The sequence below is a fragment of the Vespa velutina genome, chromosome 1 (genome assembly GCF_912470025.1).
Source record: "Vespa velutina chromosome 1, iVesVel2.1, whole genome shotgun sequence".
Lineage (NCBI taxonomy): Eukaryota > Metazoa > Arthropoda > Insecta > Hymenoptera > Vespidae > Vespa > Vespa velutina.
This window is the reverse complement of record NC_062188.1, coordinates 315,412-341,279: the sequence shown is the minus strand read 5'-3', so window position 1 is coordinate 341,279 and position 25,868 is coordinate 315,412. Positions and strand designations below refer to the sequence as shown.

The 25,868-nt window shown below is 47.5% G+C and overlaps 1 protein-coding gene across 15 annotated transcripts in view; it reads left to right on the top strand.

Annotated features, from left to right (window-relative positions):
• LOC124953951 (DNA N6-methyl adenine demethylase) overlaps nt 1-25,868 on the top strand; it is a 186,644-nt gene that overhangs the window by 110,151 nt on the left and 50,625 nt on the right. For 12 of the 15 annotated variants that reach the window (XM_047506184.1, XM_047506150.1, XM_047506123.1 and 9 more), the window contains exon 2: nt 25,747-25,847. The exons of 1 other annotated variant lie outside the window; for it this stretch is intronic. Coding sequence is in view for 5 of the 14 variants with exons in the window: in XM_047506094.1 (XP_047362050.1) it covers nt 25,747-25,847 (101 nt within the window). In the remaining 9 variants the exon portion in view is untranslated. Of the gene's footprint in view, nt 1-10,078; nt 10,242-18,047; nt 18,066-25,746; nt 25,848-25,868 lie in introns of those variants that run through there. 2 more of the 15 variants (XM_047506131.1, XM_047506140.1) reach the window with 2 other exon arrangements.

The window sequence follows — 25,868 nt, the reverse complement described above, 5'->3', positions numbered from 1 at the left end:
AAGGCACCTTTTAACGAACGTACGTATACCTCGTCTCAAGTAGCTCGCTTGAATCCGACTTTTCTCGGCTCCTTCTTCGGGAACAATAGGCCCTCGGTAGGGAACTTAATCTACATACGCAAATTCCAACGATAGATCTTCGGACGGCGAAAAGAGAGAGAGAGAGAGAGAGAGAGAGAGAGAGAGAGAGAGAGAGAGAGAGCGGACGGGCGGGCCGCGTATTGCCGGACGTGCGGACGTGCGTACGTACGTACGTACATACGTATGCTCCGTACGTACGTCTTCAACAATGGCCCTCCCTAAGGCAGCTCTGAAGGAAGGACAATAAGCACGACTTGATAGTTATTGTACATAGTCCAGTTCGAGTTCTCTCCCCCGACGAAAAGAAGAAGAAGAAGGGAATAAGAGTCTTCAAAGGAGACGCTCCCATTACCGTCAAAGATGGCTATCCTCTCGATTCTCTGGTAAAATTAACGGAAAGGAACTTATCTAACTGTATTCCTTTTCATTCGATTTGCCGATTAATCCTTTTAAAAGAGAAAAACATTTTTGAAAAATTCTGAAAGAGTAGTAAGTAATTGTTCGAAACTGGAAATAATATAGTTTTTCCATTCGACGGGTATTAGCACGCCATAGGAAGAGACTTTTTCTTATTCTTCAACGACGACCTACAGCGAAGGCGCGGAAAGGAAGGGCGCCGATGCGCTTCGAACAGAGGAATCCGCAAATGAGTTTTCCGTAAGCGAGTCGGGTGGCACGACGACCTTTGAGGTCGATGCACCTTTCTCGGTTGGCGTCAAAACAAGAGCGCGCGACCGATACTACGAGCCGCTTCGCCTCCGACAGGAATGGTTCCCACCGTCTAGTCAGGCTTTCTCTCTCTCTCACTCTCTCTCTCTCTCTCTCTCTCTCTCTCTCTCTCTCTCTCTCTCTCTCTCTCCCGCGAGCCTCGAAGCACTCGAGATTCTTGGAAGCTCGCGGAGGCGCAGTGCTGTCTGGCCGACCCAGGACTGCTCGTCTGCTCGAGGCACAAATACCTACAAAGGTGGTAGAGCGTAAAGACGGGGATGAGGATGAGAAAAAGAAGAAGAGGAAACGAGTGAGCAGGAAAGAGAGATGGAAAGAGAGGGTTCGCGCGTTACCGCAGAAAAGCTGTAGGAACGAGCAAGTAAAACCAGCCCTGCTTACTCGCTCGAGCAGCGTGTATCCGCTCGGCGGAACCCGCTCGCGTAGCGTATAAAAGCTAGAGAGAGGATAGCCGCTTCTAAGTAGCTACGTGATCAGCGATAATAACGCGACTTGGAAACGCGAAGGATCGTTTCTCTGTTTCTCTCTCTCCCTCTCCCTCCCTCTCTCTCTCTCTCTCTCTCTCTCTCTCTCTCTCCCTCTCTCTCTCTCTCTCTCTCTCTCTCTCTATCGAATGTAGCGTGTACAGGCTATACCCTCGCTGCTGCTGCTTCTCTTCGGTCACCACACTATCGCGGATACCTCGAATGTCTTTCGATTCTCGGAAACGAGAGAAGGTAACGGCCGCACTCGCTTAACGTCCACCTGTTCTTCTCCCTCGATCTTCGATCTCTCGCGATCCTCCGTGATCCTTCGCGCTCATATACAGTATCGTGCTCGGCGATACCAATGCACGAGGACGTCTTCGTTCCGCTCTTGAGAATTTTATACCTTTTCCTTCCCTTTTTATTAGTTTTCCTCTTCGAATGCGACGAAAGGACGTGCGCGTTAGCGCGAGCGACGACAAAACCTCAAAGAAAGCAGAAGAAGCCGGCCTACGTAATGCTCTCGACTAATAAATATCCTTTCCCGTTCGTCCTTTAGTTGATTTTATATTTATGCTTCTCGTCGATCGCTCGATTTCTTTTTCTTCGCGCCAAACCGACTTGCCGCCGATCGAGTCCCAGTCGGTTAGTTGCTTCGAGCGAAGGCATTTAAAGCGTTAATGGCCTTTTTTGGTAGCATCGCTAATCTCTCCGCGGGCGGGCCTACTACCTCCATCTGGATGCTCGCAATGCCGCGTCTATCTTCGAAGAGATTAATCGTCCTGCTTGTCGTAAACTCGTAGTAATGCTAAAACTCCTGGTATTACGGATCGGGACTAAAGGAAAAAAAAAAAAAAAAAAAAAAAAAAAAAGAAGAAAGAAAGAAATGTAACAGACATCTTCGTTTTACGATAAGCGAACTCTTATTAAAAGGACTCGTCAAAGTTTCGGAAACTAGCCGACTTTCGAGCATATCCAGAATGCGGCTGCGTCACTGCGAAGGATTCAGTTGGCCGATTTCTTGATCGTTGTCGGCAACAGGAGTCGTGGGTGATTTACTTCGCAGAATGCCGGACTTTGTCGCGGCAGCACCGCTGCTAATGATATACCGCTTAATTGGCCTCATTCCTCGTTCGTTGCCGCGCCCCGAAACGAATGTACGAAAATAGACTTTACCGTTCGCGACGAACGTGGACCTCGTCGTCGTCGTCGTCGTCGTCGTCTTAGTCGTAGTCATAGTCATCGTCCGATTTTCTTTCTTCGTCTGACCGTGCTCGAGTCGACGGAAATTGGCGAGGATCCTGGTCGGAAGTCGACGATCGACGAACCGGTTGACAAATGCCACGACGCTGCCAGATTAAACTCTCCGATCATCTCGAACGGCATAAGGATATTCACCTTCGTCGAGATAGGACGGAGCAACCTTTGGTTTTCCATTTATCTGAGAACAAGTCTTAACAAGAATGCTGTTTGCGCTGGTACGAACAGCGCTACCAGCTACAGTACGTCCAGTTATATCACCCTGGGAATATCTTCTCTCTACACCTAGTTAAAGAATGATTTTCCACGTTTGTTGACCTATGTTTCTTGTTACGTAAGGGATGAAATTTTGTAGAAATTTTTGAAAATAATTCAGTGCTACGTTAAAAGATCGATTTCAATTTCTAAAAACGTTAAAACGTCGATTTAGAATATACACGTTCGATACAATAGGGCGGCGATCGTTTATATATCGAGAACTCGACTGGTCTTGGACGGGGAATATCTTTCCGCGCGTTGCCGATTTAAACCGCGATTTTGCTCGTTGCAAGACCGGGGTCCCGGGATTCCAAGAGCATCCATCAGGGCTCGTCAAACCAGCCGACGCATCAGTGGATCGGCATTCATTGGCCAAGGAGTGAGAGAGAGAGAGAGAAGGAGAGAGAGAGAAGGAGAGAGAGAGAAAGAGAGAGAGGTAAAGAACAGAGAGGAAGGAAAGAAGAGTCCTTCTCGTTGTCCTCTCGTCGTCGTCGTCGTCGTCGTCGTCGTCGTCGTCGTCGTCGTCGTCGTCTACCGCAAAACCTCTTCTACTTCTGATTCTCCTCTTAATTCTGTAGTGCGTACGTATACTCGCACGAGAGAAGAGCGCACACAACGCAAAGAGCTACGGCAAGAAGTTGCGAAAAAATATGCCGGCACAATCAGCTGACAGATCAGCCGACGCAGTAAATATTCTCATCGAGTCGACGAACGCACCGAGTCGTGCGTACGGCGTCTCTTGTCAAAACTAACGACATTCTCTTGTGAGCGAGGAACCTCGTCGTCGAGCATTGCCAAGCTTTGTCGAGACTTTCTACGGGACGATTCTGTTAGAAGGAGAACGTGAGACGGTCTCTTAAAAGTTTACGTTTAAGTGCTCGACGTATGTACTCGAAATACATATATAAGATTGATCGGATTCACGCTAATTGCTCGGTAAGAGAAACGATATGTCCGGGATAGGTCGTATCCAAATAGGTCGAGAGGATGGCCCGTTAGTCTGACATTTCGTCAGCGTAGATAGACGCAAGGCAGATCGTGGCTACGTTTCGTAAGGTTCGATAATTCCGCGGAGGGAAATCGGCGCAGAGGAGTAACGAGAGTCGCTCGGCAAGCGGATACGCGGCATTAGGGCCTCTTGATGCGATGATAATAGGCCCGTTTTACTTGGGAGCGGTAAGAATCTACGATGACAGGTGGATCCGCTAATCGTTTGATGGCCTTCGCGGAGAAAGACGCTATTATCCGCGTGGAGGACTGTCTGTCACCCTCGTTTGCTCTTCCGTCGCTGACGAAACCTGCTATGATAGCCGTAATCGTTCCTAACTGCTTGATGGCCGGTAAATGGATGATAATTGTGGCTAGGCCTATCGTTCTCCTCCGCGCCGAACGAAGGAATCTTACAGGTGCTGCGCGTCATTCGGTACGAAGCCAAGAGAAACGACCTAAGGATTCTGCGCAACCCGGACGAACAAAGGTGCGAATAGAGAAGTCGACGGAGCAAGACGTTGTCCTTATTATCGCGCCTACCATCTACCGAGTTCTTCGAATCCTTCGACTCGATAGCACGCGCACGCTTCAAAAGTTTATTCCTTTATCGGTCTAATATCTCGAATAACTTTTACTCCCTCGCTACTTTTTACGCGATACGCGCATGCCTTCGATCATAATGGCCGGTAAACCAACTCGATAAACCAAGAATCCCCGTTTAGAAGCGCTTCATAAATCAGAGATTAACAGAGCTCGTCATCGGGCTTGCTTCTTTAAATGGAGAACGCATCGTTTCTGATCGCTAACACGACAAGAGCCGATCGTTTTCGGGAGGGCCCTGACTGACTCTGTCCAAACTGGTAGTTCCATCGGGAGAGTGGAATACGCGTCTCTCGGTTGTTGTACGATGCGAGCGAACGACGACGACGACGACGACGACGACGACGATACCGTGATTTGCTATCTGCACGTGCAACGGAGGATCATCTTTTTCTGACAGCGAGCTCGGAAGAGTAGCCTGCCGGTCTGCTCCGAGCGGTATCGGGAGGGAAGGAGTAAAGCGAGGAGTGAGCGAGTGAGCGAGCGAGCGAGCGAGAGAGAGAGAGAGAGAGAGAGAGAGAGAGAGAAAGAAAGACTTGGCACAAAGCGTTATCGAGGAGAAGCTGGTCCAGACGGCATAGCACTGCCGGTTAGTTGTCTCTCGAAGCACGTTTTAGCTGGGACTACCAGGAATCGTCCAGACTACCTCGATGACTCGTTCCCCGTCCTCGTACCGATACCCAAGGTGGCTCTTTGGCCTCTCTTGTTCTCAACCGGGTCTCTCGGGAGCAAAACGAACCTCTTATCGTTACTTTTCACGCCTAACTTTCTCTATTTTCCTTTCGCTTTGAATTTTTTCAAAAAACGCGTATTAAAAATCTTAGATCACCTCGTACGATAATAAATCTAAATAGTTTATATTTAGAGAGATTAAAAAAGGAGAGAGAGAGAGAGAGACGCATTAACGACGTCGAGATTTCTTTTATATCCGCTCGAAGGATACGCGCAATAAAATAATTCAAGCCGCAAAATATCCCGTTCGTCGTCGTCGTCGTAGTCGTCGTCGGCTTCTTCGAGTCCTATCGGTTAACGCAATTTATTCTTTTCATGCGACTCGCTCTTTTTGCGGCCTCGCGCAAGATCGTTACTCAGGAGCTGCTGCAGGATCGTACGCGAGGAGAAGGTAGGAGGAGGAAGACGGTAGCGGGCTCCCTTGTCGGTCGGCGCGTCAGTTCGTAAGTCACCTTCGCTTGGCGACACCCGTTAGATGAGATCTCGACGGGTATCGGTCGGCGATCCTCGCTCGGTCTCCCGGATCGTAAATTCAGAGGGGGTAAAGAGATAGAGAAAGATAGATAGAAAGAGAGACAAAAGGGCTACGGGGTAGGGATGTCTTTTTCTCGGTACGAGAGAAGGAGACGCGTTCGCATAACGACGAAGGATCGGCTCTGGGTCGACGACAACGGGGCCCTATTCTATCGAGTTTCACTTGCAAATTGATTCCTAAACTCGAAGAGGACTTGTCGGTCGATATATACGCGAGCATAGAGTATCGTGTTTCAAGCGAGTCCTCATGTTTTATCTGACGTTCGTTATGGCACTGCCTTAGAACAACTCGTCCTAGACCCTTTTCGATCCGATAGTTTACTGCTCTCCGACGCGTGGTACCCTCATACCGGATTCTTCAACGCGGATCTTTCCTGTGCAACCCTCTCATAAACTCTGATTTATTATATATGTTTCTTTTTCTTAAGGTTTACGCGCGATCGACCTTTTACCGTCGCGAAAACGCGTACGCACGTTGATTCTACGGTCGAGCGCACAAAAACGTAGCTATCCTCGATAAACGTTTGACATCCAACAGTGTTCTCTGGACGTCCCATCACGCAGAGTCATAACGGCCTGTCCCACTGAAGGTATTACGCTCACGCTTGCAATTAATTTCTATCGCGTCGACCTCCTTCGGGGAACTACCGACGGTATGGTGTCTCTGGCAAAGAGAGCGAGAAAGCCAGAGGGAGAGAGAGAGAGAGAGAGAGAGAAAAGGAGCAAAGAAGCCGGAATATCAATGCGGTTTTGTTTTGTCGCGGGATGCGCGTGACGTACGATCGTTGTTGAGGACTGCCACATTCCGCGGACATTGGCCACCGGGCAGATCCTTATCGGATCTTTCTTTCTCTTTCCTTTCCCTCCCCCCGCCCCCTCCCTCTTTCTCTCTCTCTCTCTCTCTTTCTCTTTGCGTGGAAGCCCGGAAGACTCGCTGGCAGAAGGTCGGATGGAACGAGTTTATATATCGATCGTGTCGGTGGAGAACGTATTTTCGGGACGATCTGGCCGCCGGCGATGAACGGTACGTACGAGAATCGCTTACGAATAGCCTCTTCGCGTCCTCTTCGTCGTCGTCGTCGTCGTCGTCGTCGTCGTCGTCGTCATCGTCGTCGTCGTCGTCGATGTCGTCCTTCTCTCTTACCCATCGAAAACTCGCCCCGAACCGCTGAAAGAGAAAGAGGAAGAGATGCTCGAGGAAGTACGGGAGGTCGCGAGAGACCCGGGCTAACTCGTTTGTTGGTTTTTGTTTGGCACGTAAGCCGACAACACGGGCTTCTTCGATTCGATCTGCGCAGCGACGCGAACGATTTTTGGAATTTTTCACGTTCGCGCTTTGCGCGAGTTTCTTAAACGCTCGACGTTACTTTCCAACTCTCGGATCATCCATTAAGCCGCATTCGAATTGAACTCGATGATAAATCCCAAATAAAGATTCATTTGGAACGATTAAAAACGTATTTTGTGAGACAACTGTGTCATTATTATCGATTGACAACGTCAATCGCAATGAGATTTTGCAAAGGATCGCGGGTATATTCGTTGCCATTATTTTTCTTATCATCATTTTGTTCTATCTCTCCTCCCCCCTTTCTCTCTCTCTCTCTCTCTCTCTCTCACTCTCTATCTGTGTAATGACATACCCACCTGGGACGTTACGTCCGACCTTCCTAGCTTCCTCCCGCTTGTCACGTAACATCCATCCATCGTACTTTTCTACGTGCTAGCTCTCTTTCTCAAAGAGAAATCTATGGCAGCTGCGTAAAATCTTCAAATCCGTAATAGATTTTAAGAGCGTTGAGATTTATTCCTATTCTTGTAAATTCCAGCCTTACCACGCGTCTCGGTAAGATTCGACGAGTAAGTATCGAGAGAATCCTCCGTGTATTTTCTTTCTTTCTCTCTCGCTCTCTCTCTCTCTCTCTCTCTCTCTCTCTCCTCTCCTCTCCCTCTCATTCTTTCGTTCTCGAGGCTACGTTTAATTATAATTGGCAAGCGTGGTCCTCGGTCACACTGGCAATTAGTCATGCACGACAATGGTATTTCTGCCGCGGAGGATGATTGATAGTAACGGATGGTACGCTATTGTCGACGTGCGTGTCCGACCGAGAGAGAAACTTGGACGAACGAGCTCTCCTCTTCGCCGTAATGATATGCCCTTTTGTGAGAAAAAATCGAATGATTAATATTACCACGTTCACCGGCGTTACTCGATACACCTTTTTTCGATTTATGAATTCTCGACTAAATCACAAAAGGAGAGAAAACGAAAAATGATTCTCTAATGTTAGAACAGAGCGTGACCAGTCAGAATGACGTAACGCACGAAATCGCCAGTGAAAAATCTTCATCGGACACGAATGTCTCAGGTCAAGAATCTTCGAAGGTCGAATCTCGAACTTTCCCCGAAGTTGGTGCATGCACAAAGTGTCTTGAAAATTTTTCGAGATGAACAGAGTAAGCTTGTGATAGGAGCGAGGGACGAAAGAAAAGAAATGGAAAAAATAGGTCGTACGATGTCGTTTTCTCGAAAAGAAGTGACGACGTCGAGAGGGAGAGAGAGAGAGAGAGAGCGAGCGAGTCGAGGGGAGAAGGAAGACGTAGGGTGGCCGGGCATTTCTCTCGACTCTGCGCGTCGTTCGTCTCTCGGTGAGTCATTCCTGGGGCCCTGGAGCCCCGCGGCATTACGGCCTGGCGCCAGTGTTGCGCAACACAAGCGGCACTCTCCTGGTCAACGAGAGAGTGCCAGAGGACGTTTCAACCTCTTCGAGTTTGCTGAAATCTACCTGCCACGTTGTACGGAATAATTTTGCTTCGGGCTTATCTTCGATGGCACGCTTGACGCGTTCTTCTTACAAACTTATGATCTATTCCTCAAATCTTCGATCAATCATCGCAATGTTATCGTATATTAAAAAGATAAGGAACTCTTAGGTTAAGACGAATAAAGCGCCAGAGAGTCTTTACGGAGAAGAAATAATATATAATCGTCGATAATGAGATAAGGCCTCCACTAACCCTCTTTGTTCTCCGAAGTAAGAGAGAGAGAGAGAGAGAGAGAGAGAAAACTCGCCCTCGACCTTGCTCTCGCAAAGACCACCCAAGGACTCGAACTCGTTTTGTGCCCAGAGAAGGATCGAAGTGGCCCTTCGTGCTACCGAACGATATCGCTTCGAAATTGCTATCTTTTTGCTTAAAATATGAGCCATATTTCATGAAGCGTTCGGAGTATATACTCTTGTACTATATTATCCTGATTTCCATCGTAACGTTAACGCGACGTGTACGAACGGGTCAGAAATTTTATCTCCTTGCCACGCGGGACAACGGAACTCGTTACGAAAATTTCCTCGTTAATTAAAATCTTCGTACTTCGCCATCGATAATCGCCGAAATTTAGCAGCTTGCTCTCTCCTCTTGAAATAATTTATTGATCTTCTCATTACTAAGAAGCCGTAGAGAGATAGAAAGAGAGAATTCCGTAAGATATGGTGTGTCGTGAGTATCGCAACGGAGCTCTAGGTACCTTCGAAGAATAATCACTGAAACGATCCTCTCGATATTCCACGCGAGAACTCTTTTCGTGTTCTAATAGTATTTGTCACGCGAATGCGTTTGCACGGCTTCGATTTATTATAACTCGCGCCTCGCTAACGGATGGTACGGCTTTCCAAGAAATCATCGAGTTTTCTCGTTAAGACGAATTCTTGTTCGCGTTTGCGATCGATTCGAGCTCGTCGATAAACGCAGACCCTTCGTACGGCGAAGACGAGGAGGGCCCTATGCTGGCTGCCGGATCAGGAACTATAGGTGTCCAAAGACTCTCGTAAATCTCTTCCTAACGCTTGCTTTATTACTCGTAATCAAGCAGCCATGAATTCTTCTGAGATCACCTACGTTATAGTTGGCGACTCGTTGCCCTCGATGCTCTACCTTTCTCCGCCCTTCCTTTTTTCTCTCAGCGCGCTACCGGTTCGTAGATGCCTATTGTCGGCCAATATTTTATCGTAAAAGTCATCGATCGGTCGCACTTCGTTTCGATTTAATAGCCGTTTTATTTTCAAAGGATCGTCGCTCTCGTAGCCATAGCAGGTCGAGCCAATGCGAACGAAACTGCCTCCGGGACCATAGACGTTTTTCTAACGGTTCGTTTGTGTCCGGGCGTGCGCTGAAAAAGTGAATTAGCGACGTACGAGTCCGAGACGACGATGAAAATTAATTCCGATTAGACCTTTGCTCTCTCTCTCTCTCTCTCTCTCTCTCTCTCTCTCTCTCTCTCTCTGTCTGTCTCTCTCTAGATCTCATCGATCTTGCGATCCCTGCTCCAGATACCGCGGAGCTATCTCGCGCCATTCCTCTTGCACTCGTATTTAATAATCTATCCCGAGCGGAGTGCTCGGAACCCTCAAAAAGAAGCCGCCCTTTTTTTCCAGCGGCGTCTAATAATCCTCCGGATAGCCATCGAAACGATTATCGTCATGTTACCCTTCCTGCTTCTACCGGCTCTCGCCCATTATCGCCACTTACGACGCGTAATCGCTTCTGGACGATGTTACCGAGTGGAAACTGGAACGCTGCGCTCTCGAGGATTGTAAGGTACGCATTAAAAGAAGATACTCTATTTTAGTTCGTGCTCACGAAAACTTATACTTTTTTTATTTCGCATTTTCTCCTCGTCAACGTGCAATTAAAAAATTGTACATTGCAATTAAAATAATAACGATCGAAAACGATATTTAGCGGATTAATTTTAACCGGAGAAGCGTTGAAACGATCACGATAAAAAGATGAATAAATTTAATCGAGTCAACAACCTATGGTCTCCCTTAAAATTTTTTTAGCGTATCCGAGATACGCGACAACAAGAGCAAAAAGCTTTGACAACGAAAGATCATTGCGATAAGAGCTGGTGTCGATTAACCGCGAGAAAAGGCAGGACCGTTCGTTTTTATCGTCAAAAATGATATGGAAAGAGTCGGCGCGCTTTCAAAAATCCGTAAGACCGGCATCTTACGGATTGGTGGCTCCTTTTCGCCTTCCGTCGTGGCCTTCGAATGGAAGCACTTGGAGAGCGCGAGCCGGTCCGAGCTTCGATGGTAATTACCTTTACGATCAATCACAACGCTCATTATCTTTAAGAGCGGCGTTACAAGCGGCACGGCCTTTACTCGTTATAGGAGGAGAAGAAGATCGGTAACATCAGAGAACGGGAGATATACGAGTATATACGCACGAAAGCGTCGCCTTTCGACGATTACGTACGCATTTTGTACTCGTTCGTTACTTAGTAATTTCGTTCGTTGGCGTTATCGAGAACGCCCCTCGAAAACGTACGATCGTTTCTACAAGTTTCCTCTTGATTTTGTCTCTTATTTATTTTTTTTTTTCTTTCTTTTCTTTTCTTTTCTTTTCTTTTCTTTTCTTTTCTTTTCTTTTCCTTCTTTGTTTTTTTCTCGTAGTAACTGGTATAGGGCTAATTTACGAAGACTATCATCTATACTACTCGCCCATCGATGCATAGATTGAAATTTGCGGAACTCTAAGCGAGGGATCTATCTCTAGACAGGGATCGTTTTCAGAGCGAACGAAAACGCGATTAGTACCTGTCCGCGAACGATTAATAATGTCTTCTCTCGTATCCCTATAACCGAGAAGTGTGTCCGGACTTGGCGATCGACTCCCTGTCGTTCGTCGAATCCACTAATTAATCTATGCGGATCCCCGTAATAATTAATCACGCGTCTTCGTTGTCGCACGTTCGGAAAGCCTTCTCTACCCTCGAATCTCTCATCTATTATTATTACGTCGAAGTGAATCTTTTTGTCGATTCGAAGGAACTCACGGTGGTACGCCTTTCGGCAAACATTCAATTCCCAATTGAAAACTCGTCTAGTGGAACGATAATTATGTTCTTTCTCTCCTTTCGTTAGCGTCGCATCTTCCTTTAGTCTACGACGGTGCTTAGGAAGAGAGAGAGAGAGAGAGAGAGAAACTCTCTCGCATTAGAAATAATTGTCGGCTGTCACGAGGTTCACCCGGCTGACCCTTTCCATCGTATATTTCGCTCGGTAATAATTGTCAGTGATAATTCATTTCGTCCGAAATGGTTGGATGTATATTATCGTGCAACGCATCAATTACCGCGACTGATCGCCAATTTTATATATACACACATTAGCGATAATTGTTTCTGGTACGTACATATACATGTACACGTATATATCCTGAAGAATCAATCGATTTCTTTGGCACTTTCGAGCCACGCTAGCACGGAAGAAATTTGTCTTTCTTCGAGCGTCAACACGCTCTCCAACGGAGAAAAGGAAAATCCCGAAGCACGAGAGCCAGGCGTGCGTTCCTGTACAGGCACGCAGACAGGTGGATCGCTCGCAAATAACAGTAATCGTGTGCGCGATTTTTCGTCGTCGAGCGGTAGCTTGTAATTTGAAAAATCTATCGGAGGCGTCGCGCCTAAGTATAATAAGAAGGCGAAAGGGAAATAATCGTCATCGTCCCGAGGCACGGTATCGTGGCACGTGATTCGACGTGTCACGAGCAGGCATTTCCGCAGCGTTCGAGTCATACGTGACACTGTCTCTCTCTCTTTCTCTTTCTTTCCCTCCTCGACCTTCTTCTGTCTCTCCTCTCTCTTTTTTTTCCGAACCACGTGATATTTGGCATTGGAAATGCAAGACGCGAAACGCGCTCTGCACGCCGCTCACGCCCCGATCGGCGACGATTTATAAACGTTAATGGGTTAATATCGGTGGTTCCTGCCGCAGTAGTCCGACGAAACCTTCGATCACGTTTCCTCTCTCCCTCTCTCCCTCCCTCTCTATCTATCTGTTTCGCACACATACACGCGCAACAAAAGAGGGATCGATGGGACGAAAAAGTAGCCGACCGACGGAATAATCCATGACTTCATATTCTCTGCCCTCGAACGGATAGTTTTCTCTCGCGTTCCAGAGCTTTCGCGGTGGGCCCTCTCGGCATTCGGAGTCCGCTCTAGCGAGAGGACAAAAAAAAAAAAAAAAAAAAAAGAATAAGCATTTCCGAAGAAAGACGAGTCTCTTCCCCTTCTCATTTATCGATCCCACGAATGTCGCGGCGACAAATAATCTCCTTTTTATTTACATAGCTATATCTATGTTTTGTCCTTTTGCATAGGCACGTCGAAATAAAGAAACAAAGAGGGAAAAAGGTTCGTGGGAAAATCGAAAGCGCGTGAATATCCCGATGAGTTATTCTACGGACGTGTGGATAAGAAAAGACGATAGAGTAGGTTTCGTTCGGTGTGGTAGGGCCGGCGAGAATAAAAGACAGGAATCTCTCGATGCTTTCAACGAGAGCTTCGTCTAGAGTAGAGAACGAGGGTGCGATACGATCGATAGTACTCGTTCGTCTTCTGACCGATACGTTTGACCGGCATTCGATTGATGGATTTCCACGCGTCAACGTTTTCGTAGTCGTCGGACGTTGGCGGTCCGTCGTCCTGTGCTCGTTGTCCTCCTCGTTACGCAACCCCGAGAGTACCTCAACCGAAGAGAAATTGTCCGACGCTTTGATTTCGTCTGCCTGATGAAAGGTTTTACTTACGTCGATCGACTTTTTCCTTTTACTTCTTTCTTTGTTTCCCCTTTTTCCTATACTTTTGGTGTAGATAAGGTGAGAAACATTAAAGCACGAGTACATCGGTAGCGAAAGTATCTTCTTTATACTTACGAAGATATCCGGCCGGTGAGTTACCGCGTATGAACCTGTTTGCGATCGAAAACTTCTTCCCAGCCGGTGAAAGAGAAGAAAAGAGACGGAAGGATGGTGTAGGTATGCTCGCTCGCTCGCTCGGCAGCGATCGGAGATAAGCCTTTCGAGTCGACAGGAACATCTCCTCGTTTGCGCCGATCACGTCGGACAAACGCGATCGAGAAAGCGTAATACGCGATTATATGGACGACGCGCTTTACGGCTACTTGCATTATCTACGTTCCAAAGTGAATTTTCAAATGTACGAGAATTTACTTTTTTCTCACGAAGTATTTTGAAAAAAAAAAAAAAAAAAAAAAAAAAGAAAAAAAGAGGAAACAAAGAAAGGAAGAAGAAAAGAAAATATCGATTTTTTAGATCGCACAAAGAAAAGTACACCCTTAAGGATTCTTTGAAGAAGTCTCGACGTCCTTCACAGAAGCTCCGAACGCTCGATCAAAATCCAAAGCGTTCAGAAGCTTGAAAAAGAATGAACGGCGAGGAAGCTGATCTGATCGATGGTTCAGGTATATCGTGGTGCGTAACTATACGTGCTCGGATCCTTAACTTGTTAGCCAGGATCGCCGATCTGTGATTAAGGTAACGGTAGTCATCAATTCGGCCACGTGATCGTTAGGCTGTCAGCCGACGACCGACATTTAAGAGATCGCCGCCGTGAAATCGTCCGACGTAATTTGCCACCTCTCGACGGCTCCAGCCGTGAAAACGATATTTTCTCTTCTCTCATTCGCACCCCCTCCCTTCTCTCTCTCTCTCCCTCCCTCTCTCTCTCTCTCTCTCCCTCTCTCTCTCTCTCTCTGGCTTTCCATTCAACTTTGAAATTCTTGTAGTTTAGCAAATTATCGAACCTACCCATGTAAACCAGATCGAGCATTGTTTTAGAAACACGAGCTCAAAATAAATCGGCGCTTGCTATGGCGTTTATCCATTTTCTTATCCGGAGGCTGCTCCTTTTGTAGCGTCGCGACTCTGTCTCGAGAGAATTATCGTCGTGCTAACGAGCCACTAACGAGACTCGCTTTTATCTCTTTTTCTTTTTTTTCTCGTCTTCTCCTTCGCCTTCGTTCTTTCTTATTCTTTTTCGCTTATCTCCTCGTTCTTCTAGATCTTTCGTTTATCCTGAAACTTTGAATTGCTTCGATCTCCTTATTCAGAAACTCCATCGAGATGTAGAAAGTCAGCGAGGAGGCGAGATTGAAAATGTACTACTCGCGGAAATTATCGAACGAACGATATCATTCCCTTATCCATATTATTTGCCCTCGAACGAATGCAAAAAAATAAAGGCGTATTCACCACACGGTGAAGATGGTAATATTTTAATGATCGAAAGTATTTGAGGAGTGACTCTCTCTCTCTCTCTCTCTCTCTCTCTCTCTCTCTCTCTCTCTCTCTCTCTCTCTCTGAGCCGTGTTGATCGCGAATCATGATCGAGATCATAAGTTTCGTAGGCGGAAGGAAGGAAGGATCGGGCGAAAAAACGGGGCTTGCGTCAACGGGGAAACGGAACGCCCATCGATCCTTTTCTCTCTCTCTCTCTCTCTCTCTCATCGTTTTCTACATATTTCGTGACGGTGACGGCAATGGCGATGCCAACAAGATGGCGGAAGATCGATCAAGGATTCTCCATTGGTCGATCTATCGTAATCTCACGAAGCGATCGTGGGCGACGAACGTTTTCGCGGATTTATACGAGCATCGCTCGATTCCTATGCTCCTAGTTCTCGTCGGTGTAAAATCTCAGTACGAACGAAACAAAGAATAGAAAGGTAGATATATCTCTTGCCCGGCCGGCTTTTCGAATTTCCTGCCTATTCGTTCGGACGAAAAAGAGATTCGTTCGACTTAATTGCTTATTTCATTCTCACTGAAATCGATTATTCATTGAAGTCACTTTGCTCGAAGAGATCGAGTTCGTGACACGCGATCATTAATTATACTTCGCAATTAGCAGCAGTTGACGGAAGCGCGAACAATAGGGCCGCGCGCGAGGCGCCGACGGGACGAAGACGATGATTAAGACACGCCGGCGAGGCGTCCTGCCAATTCACGATGACGGTCAGCGCGATCCAACGATCGAGATCTACGATGGAACGCTATTCGAACTTTGCCCTCGTCCTCTCTCGGAAAATCGATTTTAAGAATAGATACGGGCTGTCTTGTCACCGTTTAACCAAGGAATTTCCTTCCGACCCTCCCCGATATATCGATATAAATATATATGTCGACTTTTTACTCCTCGAATGTTCGTTCTTTCAGAGCGAAAAAAATCTCGATTTAATTAAATTCCGTTTGGACGATCGAACGACTATCGGAGTGAGCTAGTACGTAGAACGCTACGCGAGTCGAGACATCTCTCTCTCTCTCTCTCTCTCTCTCTCTCTCTCCATCCCTGTTCGAATGCAGGTGATCGGAGATTAAAAGTCGAAAGACACTTATGGCTTATGACAAATGTAATCTACGACGTGACAGCTCAATCGGTCTCTAAGAGACGTTCGAGAGTAAACACGGCGATGCTCGCGCGTATGTTTCTTTAGCTTCTCCCTCCCTCCCACCCTCCCTCTCTCTCACACTGTGGTTTCTCTTTTTAGATCGAACGATATCTAACTAGGCTATCACAAGTAAACGTCCAACGGATACTTGGCGCCTTTATCAGACATATCTCCTTCAATGTATCATCTAGACTAGAACGTTTAAATTCAACATGATCTCCCTTTGTCCGGGGGTCTCTAGGAGACCCTTTCTCTCATAATCGGCGGAGCATTCCGTGATTGATTTATCAAATTTCCTCGAGCTCGAGAGTTATCGTTAAAAACGCATTTAGAAAGGTTCAGGAGGAGGGTCGATCGTTCGATAAGTTCCCGCGAGTTCTACGAAAGCAACAACATCAACGAATGCATCATCGCTATCGATGTCATTAGTAATTTTATATTCATCTCGGGGCATTCAGCGGCACCGTTTCGCACGCGCAGACCTTTCTACCTTGCCGCGAAGCGATTTATTTCCAGTCGCGTAACCACCGAGAGATCACCAACGGGTCGAAGTCATTTTTCTCCTTCTCTCCTTTTCAAGCCGATTATTTTTCTTCGGCTTTGTACGGCTTTGCACTTTGTCTACGAAAACGTGGAACAATAGAGAGCGTAAACGTCAAAAAATAAAGGAAGCCAATTCTTTACGCGAGCGTACGATTCTTTTATGATTCGAAGATACAATGCAAAGATATATTTGTAATAATTGTTCCTTCGCTTCGGACGATAGAAAATGGCGAAAATCTCGATGGTAGAGTCTCTCTCTCTCTCTCGAGAGAGAGAGAGAGAGAGAGAAGGCCCTTCATTAGCATCGATCGGCGATCGCGGCGTGGGAGAGATTGTTTATTCTGTCGACTTGCCTCGGTATTCCTGAATCTCGACGTCAAGAGTTTACCGCCTCGTAACTTTGCCGAGGTTAAGGTACCCACTAAAGCCTCCGCAGGCTCGTCGTCCTCTCTCTCTCTCTCTCTCTCTCTCTCTCGTTCCTCTCCTCGCGGCCTTCTTTTCTCCCTTTGCTTACGCAGCCTCACCTCTCGCGTTGCCCTCTTCCTCCTCTTTCCTCGTCTCCCCCGATGTTACGAGTCACGGCTGCTGAAACCACCGCCGTCGTCTTATCGCGTTCCCATACACGAGCTTGTGTGTTTTTGCGGTTGTAATATTGAGTCGTCAGGGAACGCCCACGCGTACCAAGGGAGGCGGGAGCCTCGTTGAAAAGGAGGGCTAAAAAGAAGGCGAAAGGGGTAGACCGTAGGTGTACTGCCGCACGCAACGTGAAAAACATACTCACGCGATAAATCTTCCTTCGTACGGCGCATAATTAGCTCCCTTCTTTTCCTCTATTCGTTTTTCGACAGAAAAGAAAAAAAAAGATAAGGGAAAAGAATTAAAGCCCCTCGTTATTCACCGTATCGCGATAACATTCGAGTAATTACCTCGAAAAAGATGTAGGGACGTAGGCTGGGAGGACGTATTATGCGGGTACACGGGAGATCGTAGGAGCGCGTGTTCGACGGAGGTCATCGAGACGCGTGCCTTGCCGGATAAAAGCTGTGTAAATTAGGCGCTCGCCACGTTCGTCACGTTTAAGCGAATCGGAGAAAGAGAGGGAACGAATTTACTCGTAACTTGACTACCAAGAACGTTGAGATATCGTTCTCCGTTTCTTTCCTCGTCCTCTTCTAGCTACGAAAATTCCAGGATAAAAATTATTCAGGAAATTCCACGAAATTCCAATCTAACTTTGACTTTTCTACTCCTTGTAATCTACTGTAGTTTTCAAGGGACAAAGTAATACTACAAGGGAATTATTTGACAAAAAGAAAAAAACGACCTTGTATTTTCGCATGTATCGCGAATATAATTCGATTCTTGGTTGAGAAAACGAATTGCCGGAACTGCTTGATGCATGCTTGAACGTTCCTCCTTGTATTGTACTAGGGGAATCCGTGATGGAGCAAGAGAAGGGGGTGAAGGAGAAAGAAAAGGAGGAAAGGAGAAGGAAGAGGAGGTGGAGAGGAGGAGAAGGAGGAGGAGGAGGAGGAGGAGGAGGAGGAGGAGGAAGAAGAAGAAGAAGGGCTCCTTTGTGAGGCCAGCCTCAGGAAATCAGGATTGATATAGGGCTGCGGTAGGTTCGCTCGTAACTTTGTCCCGCGGTACCCGGGACGGTCTTGATTCATTAATCACCCTTGTACGAGCTCTGAACTCCGGGTGATTAGCAGGCGTGAACACCGACTCATGAGGGATATATACGCGATTGCCCCGGCATTGTCGACCACCGTGAACGTTCCGCGACTCGATTGAGACGTCCGTCTTCTTCCTTCTCCTCCTCTTCGAAAATCTATCCCCTCTCTCCTACCGGACTACCATCCATCGTTCTTCAACAAAGCGGAGATGGAAAACGTAACGAGGAGCCGACCTCCTCAAAGTTCGATGGACATCGAGAGCTCCCTTTAAAGAGATCGCATATACGTACTCTCTTCCATTCGAGAGCTTCTTTCTTTAGAACTCTTAAAAATTCGAAAATTCTGCTCCGGGATAGCTAAAAATACCTACGCGATTGTACGGCGATTTAATCGAAGAACCACCCGTCGGGTTCGGCTAAAAATCCTCGCGGTTTCGTGGGTGTAAGTTACGAGGTAATTAACATGACTGTTAGTTACGATGCGGTCCAATCTTCGAGCTCCTTCGAATGTATCAAGGACCTCTTCCTCGTACCGGTTCACTCTTTCGCAATCGTCACCAGCGATATAAAAGTAACGTGAAAGTGGCGATCGCTCGCTATTAAAATGACGTCTTGATAATAATCTTCCAAGATAATCAAGATCTTTATTGGCGTTCCTTTCTTATTTCGGTGGATCGTCCCGTTGGCGGACAAAGAAAGAGAGAGAGAGAGAGAGAGAGAGAGAGGGAGAGAGAAAGAAAGATTCTTGTGCGTTTCGCGCTGCGCTCTCATTAGCCCTTTGCAGCTTCCGAGAAGAGAGATCATCGTACCGCGCGTGCATTCCTACATTTCTTCTATCGTCGATAGAAAAGATACCAAGGGAACACACCGCGATCTCTTTCTCTCTCAATAAATATCCGAAGAGTGAGAACTTCGTGGAAACGAGGCGTCGTGGAAAAAAGTCTCCGCACGATTTTACAACGAATCCGAGGAATACGACGGAATTATTAATTAGTCGTTTCTTTATCCTCATCGACGAGGAGAAACGAGACCGCGGACAGTAGACGTATAAAATTAGCAATTTATTTCCATCATCGAGAGATGCCACAACGATTGTTTCGTCTTTTACTTCTTCTTCTTCTTCTTCAGCTTCTTCTTCTTCTTCCTCCTCCATTGCGTCCCACGAGATTTCATATTCGAACGGATTAACAGCTCCCCCTTTTTATTCTATCGCATTTAATTGGTTTCGTCCCGAAAAACAAAGCGGTCGCGTAACTCGTTTGAAAGCATACGATCGAAAATATAGATCCTCTTTTCGTAGTTTCCTTTCGTTGCGTTTCGTTTCGTTTCGTTTCGTTTCGAGAGAGAGAGAGAGAGAGAGAGAGAGAGTTTATTTTCTTGCGAGTTCGTTCACGACATTTCGCACAATCCGAGAGAAGAGGCTGATGAGGCTCACAGGTACACACCTGGAACACGCGTCGACCCACGCAAGCACGCACGCGTGTACGAGCTATCACGCCTCCACGCGTGACGTCACACCTGGCTATACCTCGTAGAGAGAAGAGGAATAAGAGGTAGAGAGAAAAGAGGCCTCGATGAAGGGGGGGGGGGGAGGGGGGAAGGAATGACCCGAACCGGTCCTCGACGGGTCAACAGCATATATGCGCGCCACCCCCGTAGAGTCCGTCGTGCGATGGCCCGACACGCGCGCCGATAACGGGTGTCTCAGAAAAAAAATCCATTATAGCGAGTACCTAGGTCATATCGGAAAACTCGAGAAAAGCCTAAGAGTTTTCAACTACGATTATCTTCGGAAAGGAAGATACTGGAGTGCGAGGAAAAATGAAAGAAATAATACCCTTTCCGATTGTAGCACTGTTATACGGGATAATAATCGCGTATATTAACGGCGTTTCGGAAGTTCAATGAGAAAGGACGAGAAACCGAGGCCGCTAGCAAATTGCCAGCGGAATACTCGCGGTTCTCTGCATACCATACCAGCCGACTTTTATTACTTCGAACAGGCATCCTGCCCATTTATCATTTGCAACGTGTAATCGAAAATAGAGAAAGAAAATGAAGAGGATAGAAAGGCGTTGTAAGTGCTACCGACTGACTCGACGCGGTCGTCGCGAAGGGAGGAACTTGGGAGAGTTCGTAAGCTTTGTCTGTAAATTAATTAGAGAAATCCAGAGAGAGAGAGAGAGAGAGAGAGAGAGAGAGAGAAAGAGAAGGAGAGGTACTCGGTTCGTCCTTCGTTATTCTCGTCCCACGTGAAATCCTTTTGAGAACGCGCTTTGCGTCGGTGTACCGAATATTCGAGAGGAAAGTTCTGGAACGAGGCGCGCGACGGTAGCGAATCGCAAGCGAGCAAGCAAGTCAGTGTTTGTCGTCGTACGGTTGGCTAGTTATGTGCCCAGGTAGGTCTAACTTAACATTACCGACACGCGACCCACACACGCGGCGCGCGCGCGCCTCTCTCTGTCTCTCCCTCTCTAGGCCAACGCCAACGCACTTCCCTCTCGTCCTCTTTCCTCCACGAGCAATCTCTCTCTCTCTCTCTCTCTCTCTCTCTCTCTCTCTCTCTATCGTGATCTTTCGAACGCTCGAGAGAGCACGCGGTAGTACAAGGGAATAAGACGGAAATAAGATACGACACAGCTGATACGCCTTCGCCCACCGATTACGCGCTAGGTGTATGTCGAAGATCGTCGATGATGTCATTCCCAACTATAAACCGCCGCCAAGTGCAAGACACTCAACCACTGCGACTTATACCACTTTATAATTGCCCTTTTATCGTTAATATATGGACCGTGACAATCCGATTAACAGATCAAACTATTAAATACGTATCTTTGCATCGATAATCAATTTCTATTTCTACGATTTCTATCTCCATAACTACTGTAGCACTAAAGATCATCCGAGTCGTGTAACTTGGTAAATACTCGTTACCGAGCAAACGATGAAATTGATTAGAGATCGTTTAGAACCTTTCGAGCAATCGGTATTGAGTTAGAATCCTCGGTCTTTGGAATAAAATTCAATTGGAATGAAGGTTCAGACTGTAAGTAGTCAACAAATAGTCGTTCCCGTGATCGAATCGGTAATACGACTTCTATAAACACGGAATTCGAATGAACATCGAAGTGAAGGGAAGTTTGTTCCGCCGTCGGATCGAACGTCGTCCGCGACATCAATCATCCTGGACCGAACGTTCAAGACTTTCACCGTTCGTTACGACGTGGTCGTCGTCGTCCTCCTCCTCCTCCTCCTCCTCCTCCTCCTCCTTGTCCTCCTGGCGTATCATTGCCGCGCTCAACAAGTAGTAGCCGTAATATGTATTATTTCATATGGAATCTCGTCGTCGGTTCTTTTCTTTATAATTTCGCGTTATATCAATTCGTCGACGTTTACTGATCAATCGAATACACGATTGGAAAATCTATCGAATGCGGAGAATCTAGGAAATGAATCGATTCGTGAGAAGCGAACTCGTGAAACCTACTCGGAAGCTATCGAAAGTTCTCGCTTTCTACAAATATTTAAAGTTCCAGCATGTTGGTACATATACTCGTAAAGAGGAGAAACGATTGCCGGCAAGTCCTACCGACCCAACAACGGCGCGTTTCTCAGGGCCAACTTTATTGAGGAAGTTCCGAGGGTGTGGCGGGAAGAAGTATTGAATTCATCGGTACGCATTGTCGACAAGATATACGAAGCTGGGGGTTATGGGTTAAGTGGAGCCCGTACCGTCAGCGAGAGAACGCACGCTCGTGATCGTCCAAGTTCGTTTCGCGCGTATCGGTGTGCACCGTACGAGCTTACGGAGCTCGCGCGATTTATAATCGTACTTTCCTGCTTAAACGGGTATAGAACGAAGAAGAACAAAGGAACGGCCTATTTTACGATCCCAACCCTCCGTAGAATAAAAAAATCTCATCCTCTATACCTCGAAAATGAAGCGGAAGATAATCGAATAATCGATCGGATAATTTTGTCCAATCTTCCTCGTGATCGTCATTCGGACGAAATCGATGGGTGACATCATCGAGAGTAATCGTAGGAACGAAATCACGAGTTCGTCGAAAGAAATTTGAATAATTACATGGAATCGTATCGTGGTGTAACGAATCGACTTGTGGGACGAGCCCGTGGTGTTTCATTAAGAAAGTCATTTTTCACGATGCAACGTCGAAGCGCGTAGGGTGTTTTATTGGCAGAAAAGGATCGATTAAAAACATAAGAAAGAGAGAGATAGAGAGAGAGAGAGAGAGAGGGAGGGAGAGAAAGAGAGAGAAAAGTCGGACGGGCATTATATATCACGCAGGGTTCATTCATTAACGCTATTGACTTTCGGACAAAGAGGACGAGCTCGCGGTGCCGTGTAGCAGTGCAGGGAGAAACGGTAAGAAACAGCGAGGCTCGTGCGTGGACATTGTACGTACGTACATACGAGCCAAAACACAAAGCGCCGGTATCCCCTGACCCCTGACCCAGCCTCTAATGAGCGGCAAAGCACGGCTATTGTGAGAACACCTCCTTTTCTTTTCTTCAGCCGGATCCTCTAGCATTTTCTCGACGCGGTTCATACCCTTTCGCGAGAAACACGCTAGCTCGCGCTCGATTAATAATCGAAAAAGGGATATGTTTGGTATATCTAGAAAGACATTGCGTAGGACGTTTTACAAGTAGCCTGTGTTATTCATATTCGACGAAAACACGAAGATCTCTTATTCGACTTTAAGAGCAAAATTATTGATCGACTTGGCCGATCGATGAATATTAATAAGTACCGATGACGGACGGTGCGAGCGACGTGCGTCGGTTACGCCCGCGTTCGTCGTCGTCGAGAATAGTTTATTTCTCATGAGAGAGAGAGAGAGAGAGAGAGAGAGAGAGAGAGACAAAGCGAGAGCTTTCGATCCCAACTCGATCGATTTCGGTACCCTGTAATCTGGCAGGCTCGCCGACGCGCCGAAAAATGCTAAATAATCCCACGATACTTTTGACATTTCGGCGATCGAGCGATCTTATCGTAGCGTGGGCGATATATCCTCGCATTGGCGCCTTGAACGATCAGAGTCTCTTCGAGATTAGACGGGTAAATAAAATTTCATGAAATTCAAGAGATCAAAAGAGAATATAAGGACCGACAAAGAGCTATTATCGCTTCTCGGCGTACGCGCCGCACGCACGTCGAAATCGTTTGACGAAAATTCGCCGATCGAGCGTATCGACGAGAGAGGAGGGACGGATCAGCAGGAAGATCCCGAGTCCGGGCGGCGATTCCTCGAAAACGAGGGGTCCTTAAAAAAAGGGCCGCGAGGGAGGGTCGGGAGGGAGGGAGGAAGGGCGAAGCTCGCCGTCGCCGTTCTTGTCGGTCGCGGAGACGGCGGCAAAGGGGAACACCCAGTACATGCCAACGACATTCCCGAAGTGCAGCGCGCAGTTTTTCGCGGCTACCGAGCGCGCAAGGCAATGCAAGGCGATGCAAGGCAAGGCAGCAGAACTTGGCCGCGAGGAGGTAGAGAGGAGAAGGACGAGGAGGTAGAGCGGGGAAAGAGAGGGGCCTGACGAGAGAGAGTGACTCAGAGAACCGCTTCTGGGCCAGACGCAAGGGCGTACACGCGCCTCTTCCCCGCGTACACCTCCTTGAATTTCACGAGCGCCAACCTCGGGATACGCCTGTGCGAGCGGATCGAAGATCGGAAGATCGCGAGAGAGAAGAAAAAGGTGCAGCTCGAGAGAGAGAAGAGCGCGAGATTTATTTGCCCGAATTTCGACGGGCGGTCGATGCGCCATGCCCGCTTCCGAGGAATGCATTTCGCATTCGGTATCTTCCACGGAATATGTCCTTCGAGAGGGATCCTGTCTCTCTTCTCTCTCTCTCTCTCTCTCTCTCTCTCTCTCTCTCTCTCTCTCTCTCTCTCTCTCTCTCTCTCCACTGCCCCCTCCCCAATCCTCCTTTCTTTCTCCTTCTTTTTCTCTTCAATCGCCCTAGCCCCACCTTCTCTGCAAAACCGGCTGGAAAGATTTGTTATTGTTTTCGTATAACTCCTGAACCTTTTTATGCAACCTTTCTTCCTCTCTCTCTCTCTCTCTCTCTCTCTCTCTCTCTCTCTCCCTCCCTCCCCGCTCTCCCCTATCTCCTACCCGCTCATCCTTCTTCGTCCATTCGTTGACCCGAAAAAGAGCCGAAAAAGAAGCAAAAAGGATCTTTGGAAAATGTCAAGAAAAAACGATCCAGCTAACGATCCGAGTTAAAGGACGTCGATCGACGATAAGAAAGAGCGTGTGAGTCCTCAGAGTGTGACGAAACGAAGATGCGAGAGCTCGTACGAGCCGAGATAATTACGCAAAAGTAGGATGAAGGGGAAGAAGAGAATCCTTTGCTAGAGTCTGACGATATCTCGGATCTACGATCGGGCCGCGAATCATCGGGTGATGTATAGACCTCGCCGTGGACTCTCGAATCGGCGCTATTAGGCCATTGGCGTCCTCCGAGAGTTTTTGTGCGCTAACCAGGAGATCAACGCGCGCGCGTCCTGTAAACGACGATGTACCCCAGGTTTAACTAATGTGTCCGACCGGTTAGGCGCGTATTGATCGACCAGACTAGATTTATGTCAGCGAATGATTCACGGCGTGATTTACAGCGGATTGTCCGACGCTTGCATACTGATTGGACCGTTTATTCCGTTTCTCCTTTCTACGCCACGTAGGAACCCACTAATCATTTATTGGGTTAAGGTGAAATCCTTCCCTTCTTCTCCTTCCTCCTATTCATTTGGTCTCGCTCTCGAAGGCACTTCCCCTCTCTAGCACTTTTTCTTTTTGTAATGGATCGAAAAGGCATCCGCGCTTTTGGACCTCGCGACGAACTTTGACTCATGAATCATGCAAATCGTCTAGATACGTGAACCGACTGCTCGTAAATCGAACTTTAAGGAGGACAAAATAGTGAGAGACTTTTATCGATACTCGAACTCGAAGTACGAGTTAAAGTTATCGCGAATGCATCGTGTTTTCTGACGATTCCGAGCTCGCGGCTATCCGAAAGTCCCGCGGGAGCCCCCGCATCTTCCTCCTTCTTTCTCTACCTTTTGGGTCGATCTCGTCGTTCGATTCTCGATCACGAAGGCAGGGCACGCGTGTCGGCCGCCCGTAGAATGTCGTCGTAACGACGTGTCTCCCTCCGCACTCCCCCACCCCTCTCACGCATCCTCCAGATCCTCCTCTTACTCCACGGGTACCAACGTTAGCAGAGTCGTCCCCTTGGTCGGACGGAGCCCCTTGTCTCTTTTGCTTCTGCTATGTCCAGAGGTGATCCCTCCACCACGACCGGGGTAGGAACGAACGTTTAAATTAGGCAGGGAATCCCGTGGAATGCGCGAAAGAACTCCCTGCTCGGCATTCCGCGAGGTTTTGATACGCCCTCGGGGCTATTGGTCGACGGGGGACCATTAGCCCTTATGCGGTGGGAATGACTCTCGAGGTCCTTACCGGTCAATTCTCGTTTACGGAGATCCTCCCTTCGAAGAGTCCTCTTCCCCGTTGCTTTCCTTCCTTCACCCGCTCGCTTTTTCACCCAATCGTCTAATCAAATTTTTCACCGTCGCTCGTCTTTCTCCGTTTTCAGAGTCTGGCCACAGGTTGGACAGCGGCTCCCCATTTTGGAGGATACAGCTCGATCAGGACCTTTTGGATACCATAAGTGCGATTTATCCAGAGTGGTTTAAGGTAAGTACCCCTTTCCTCTGC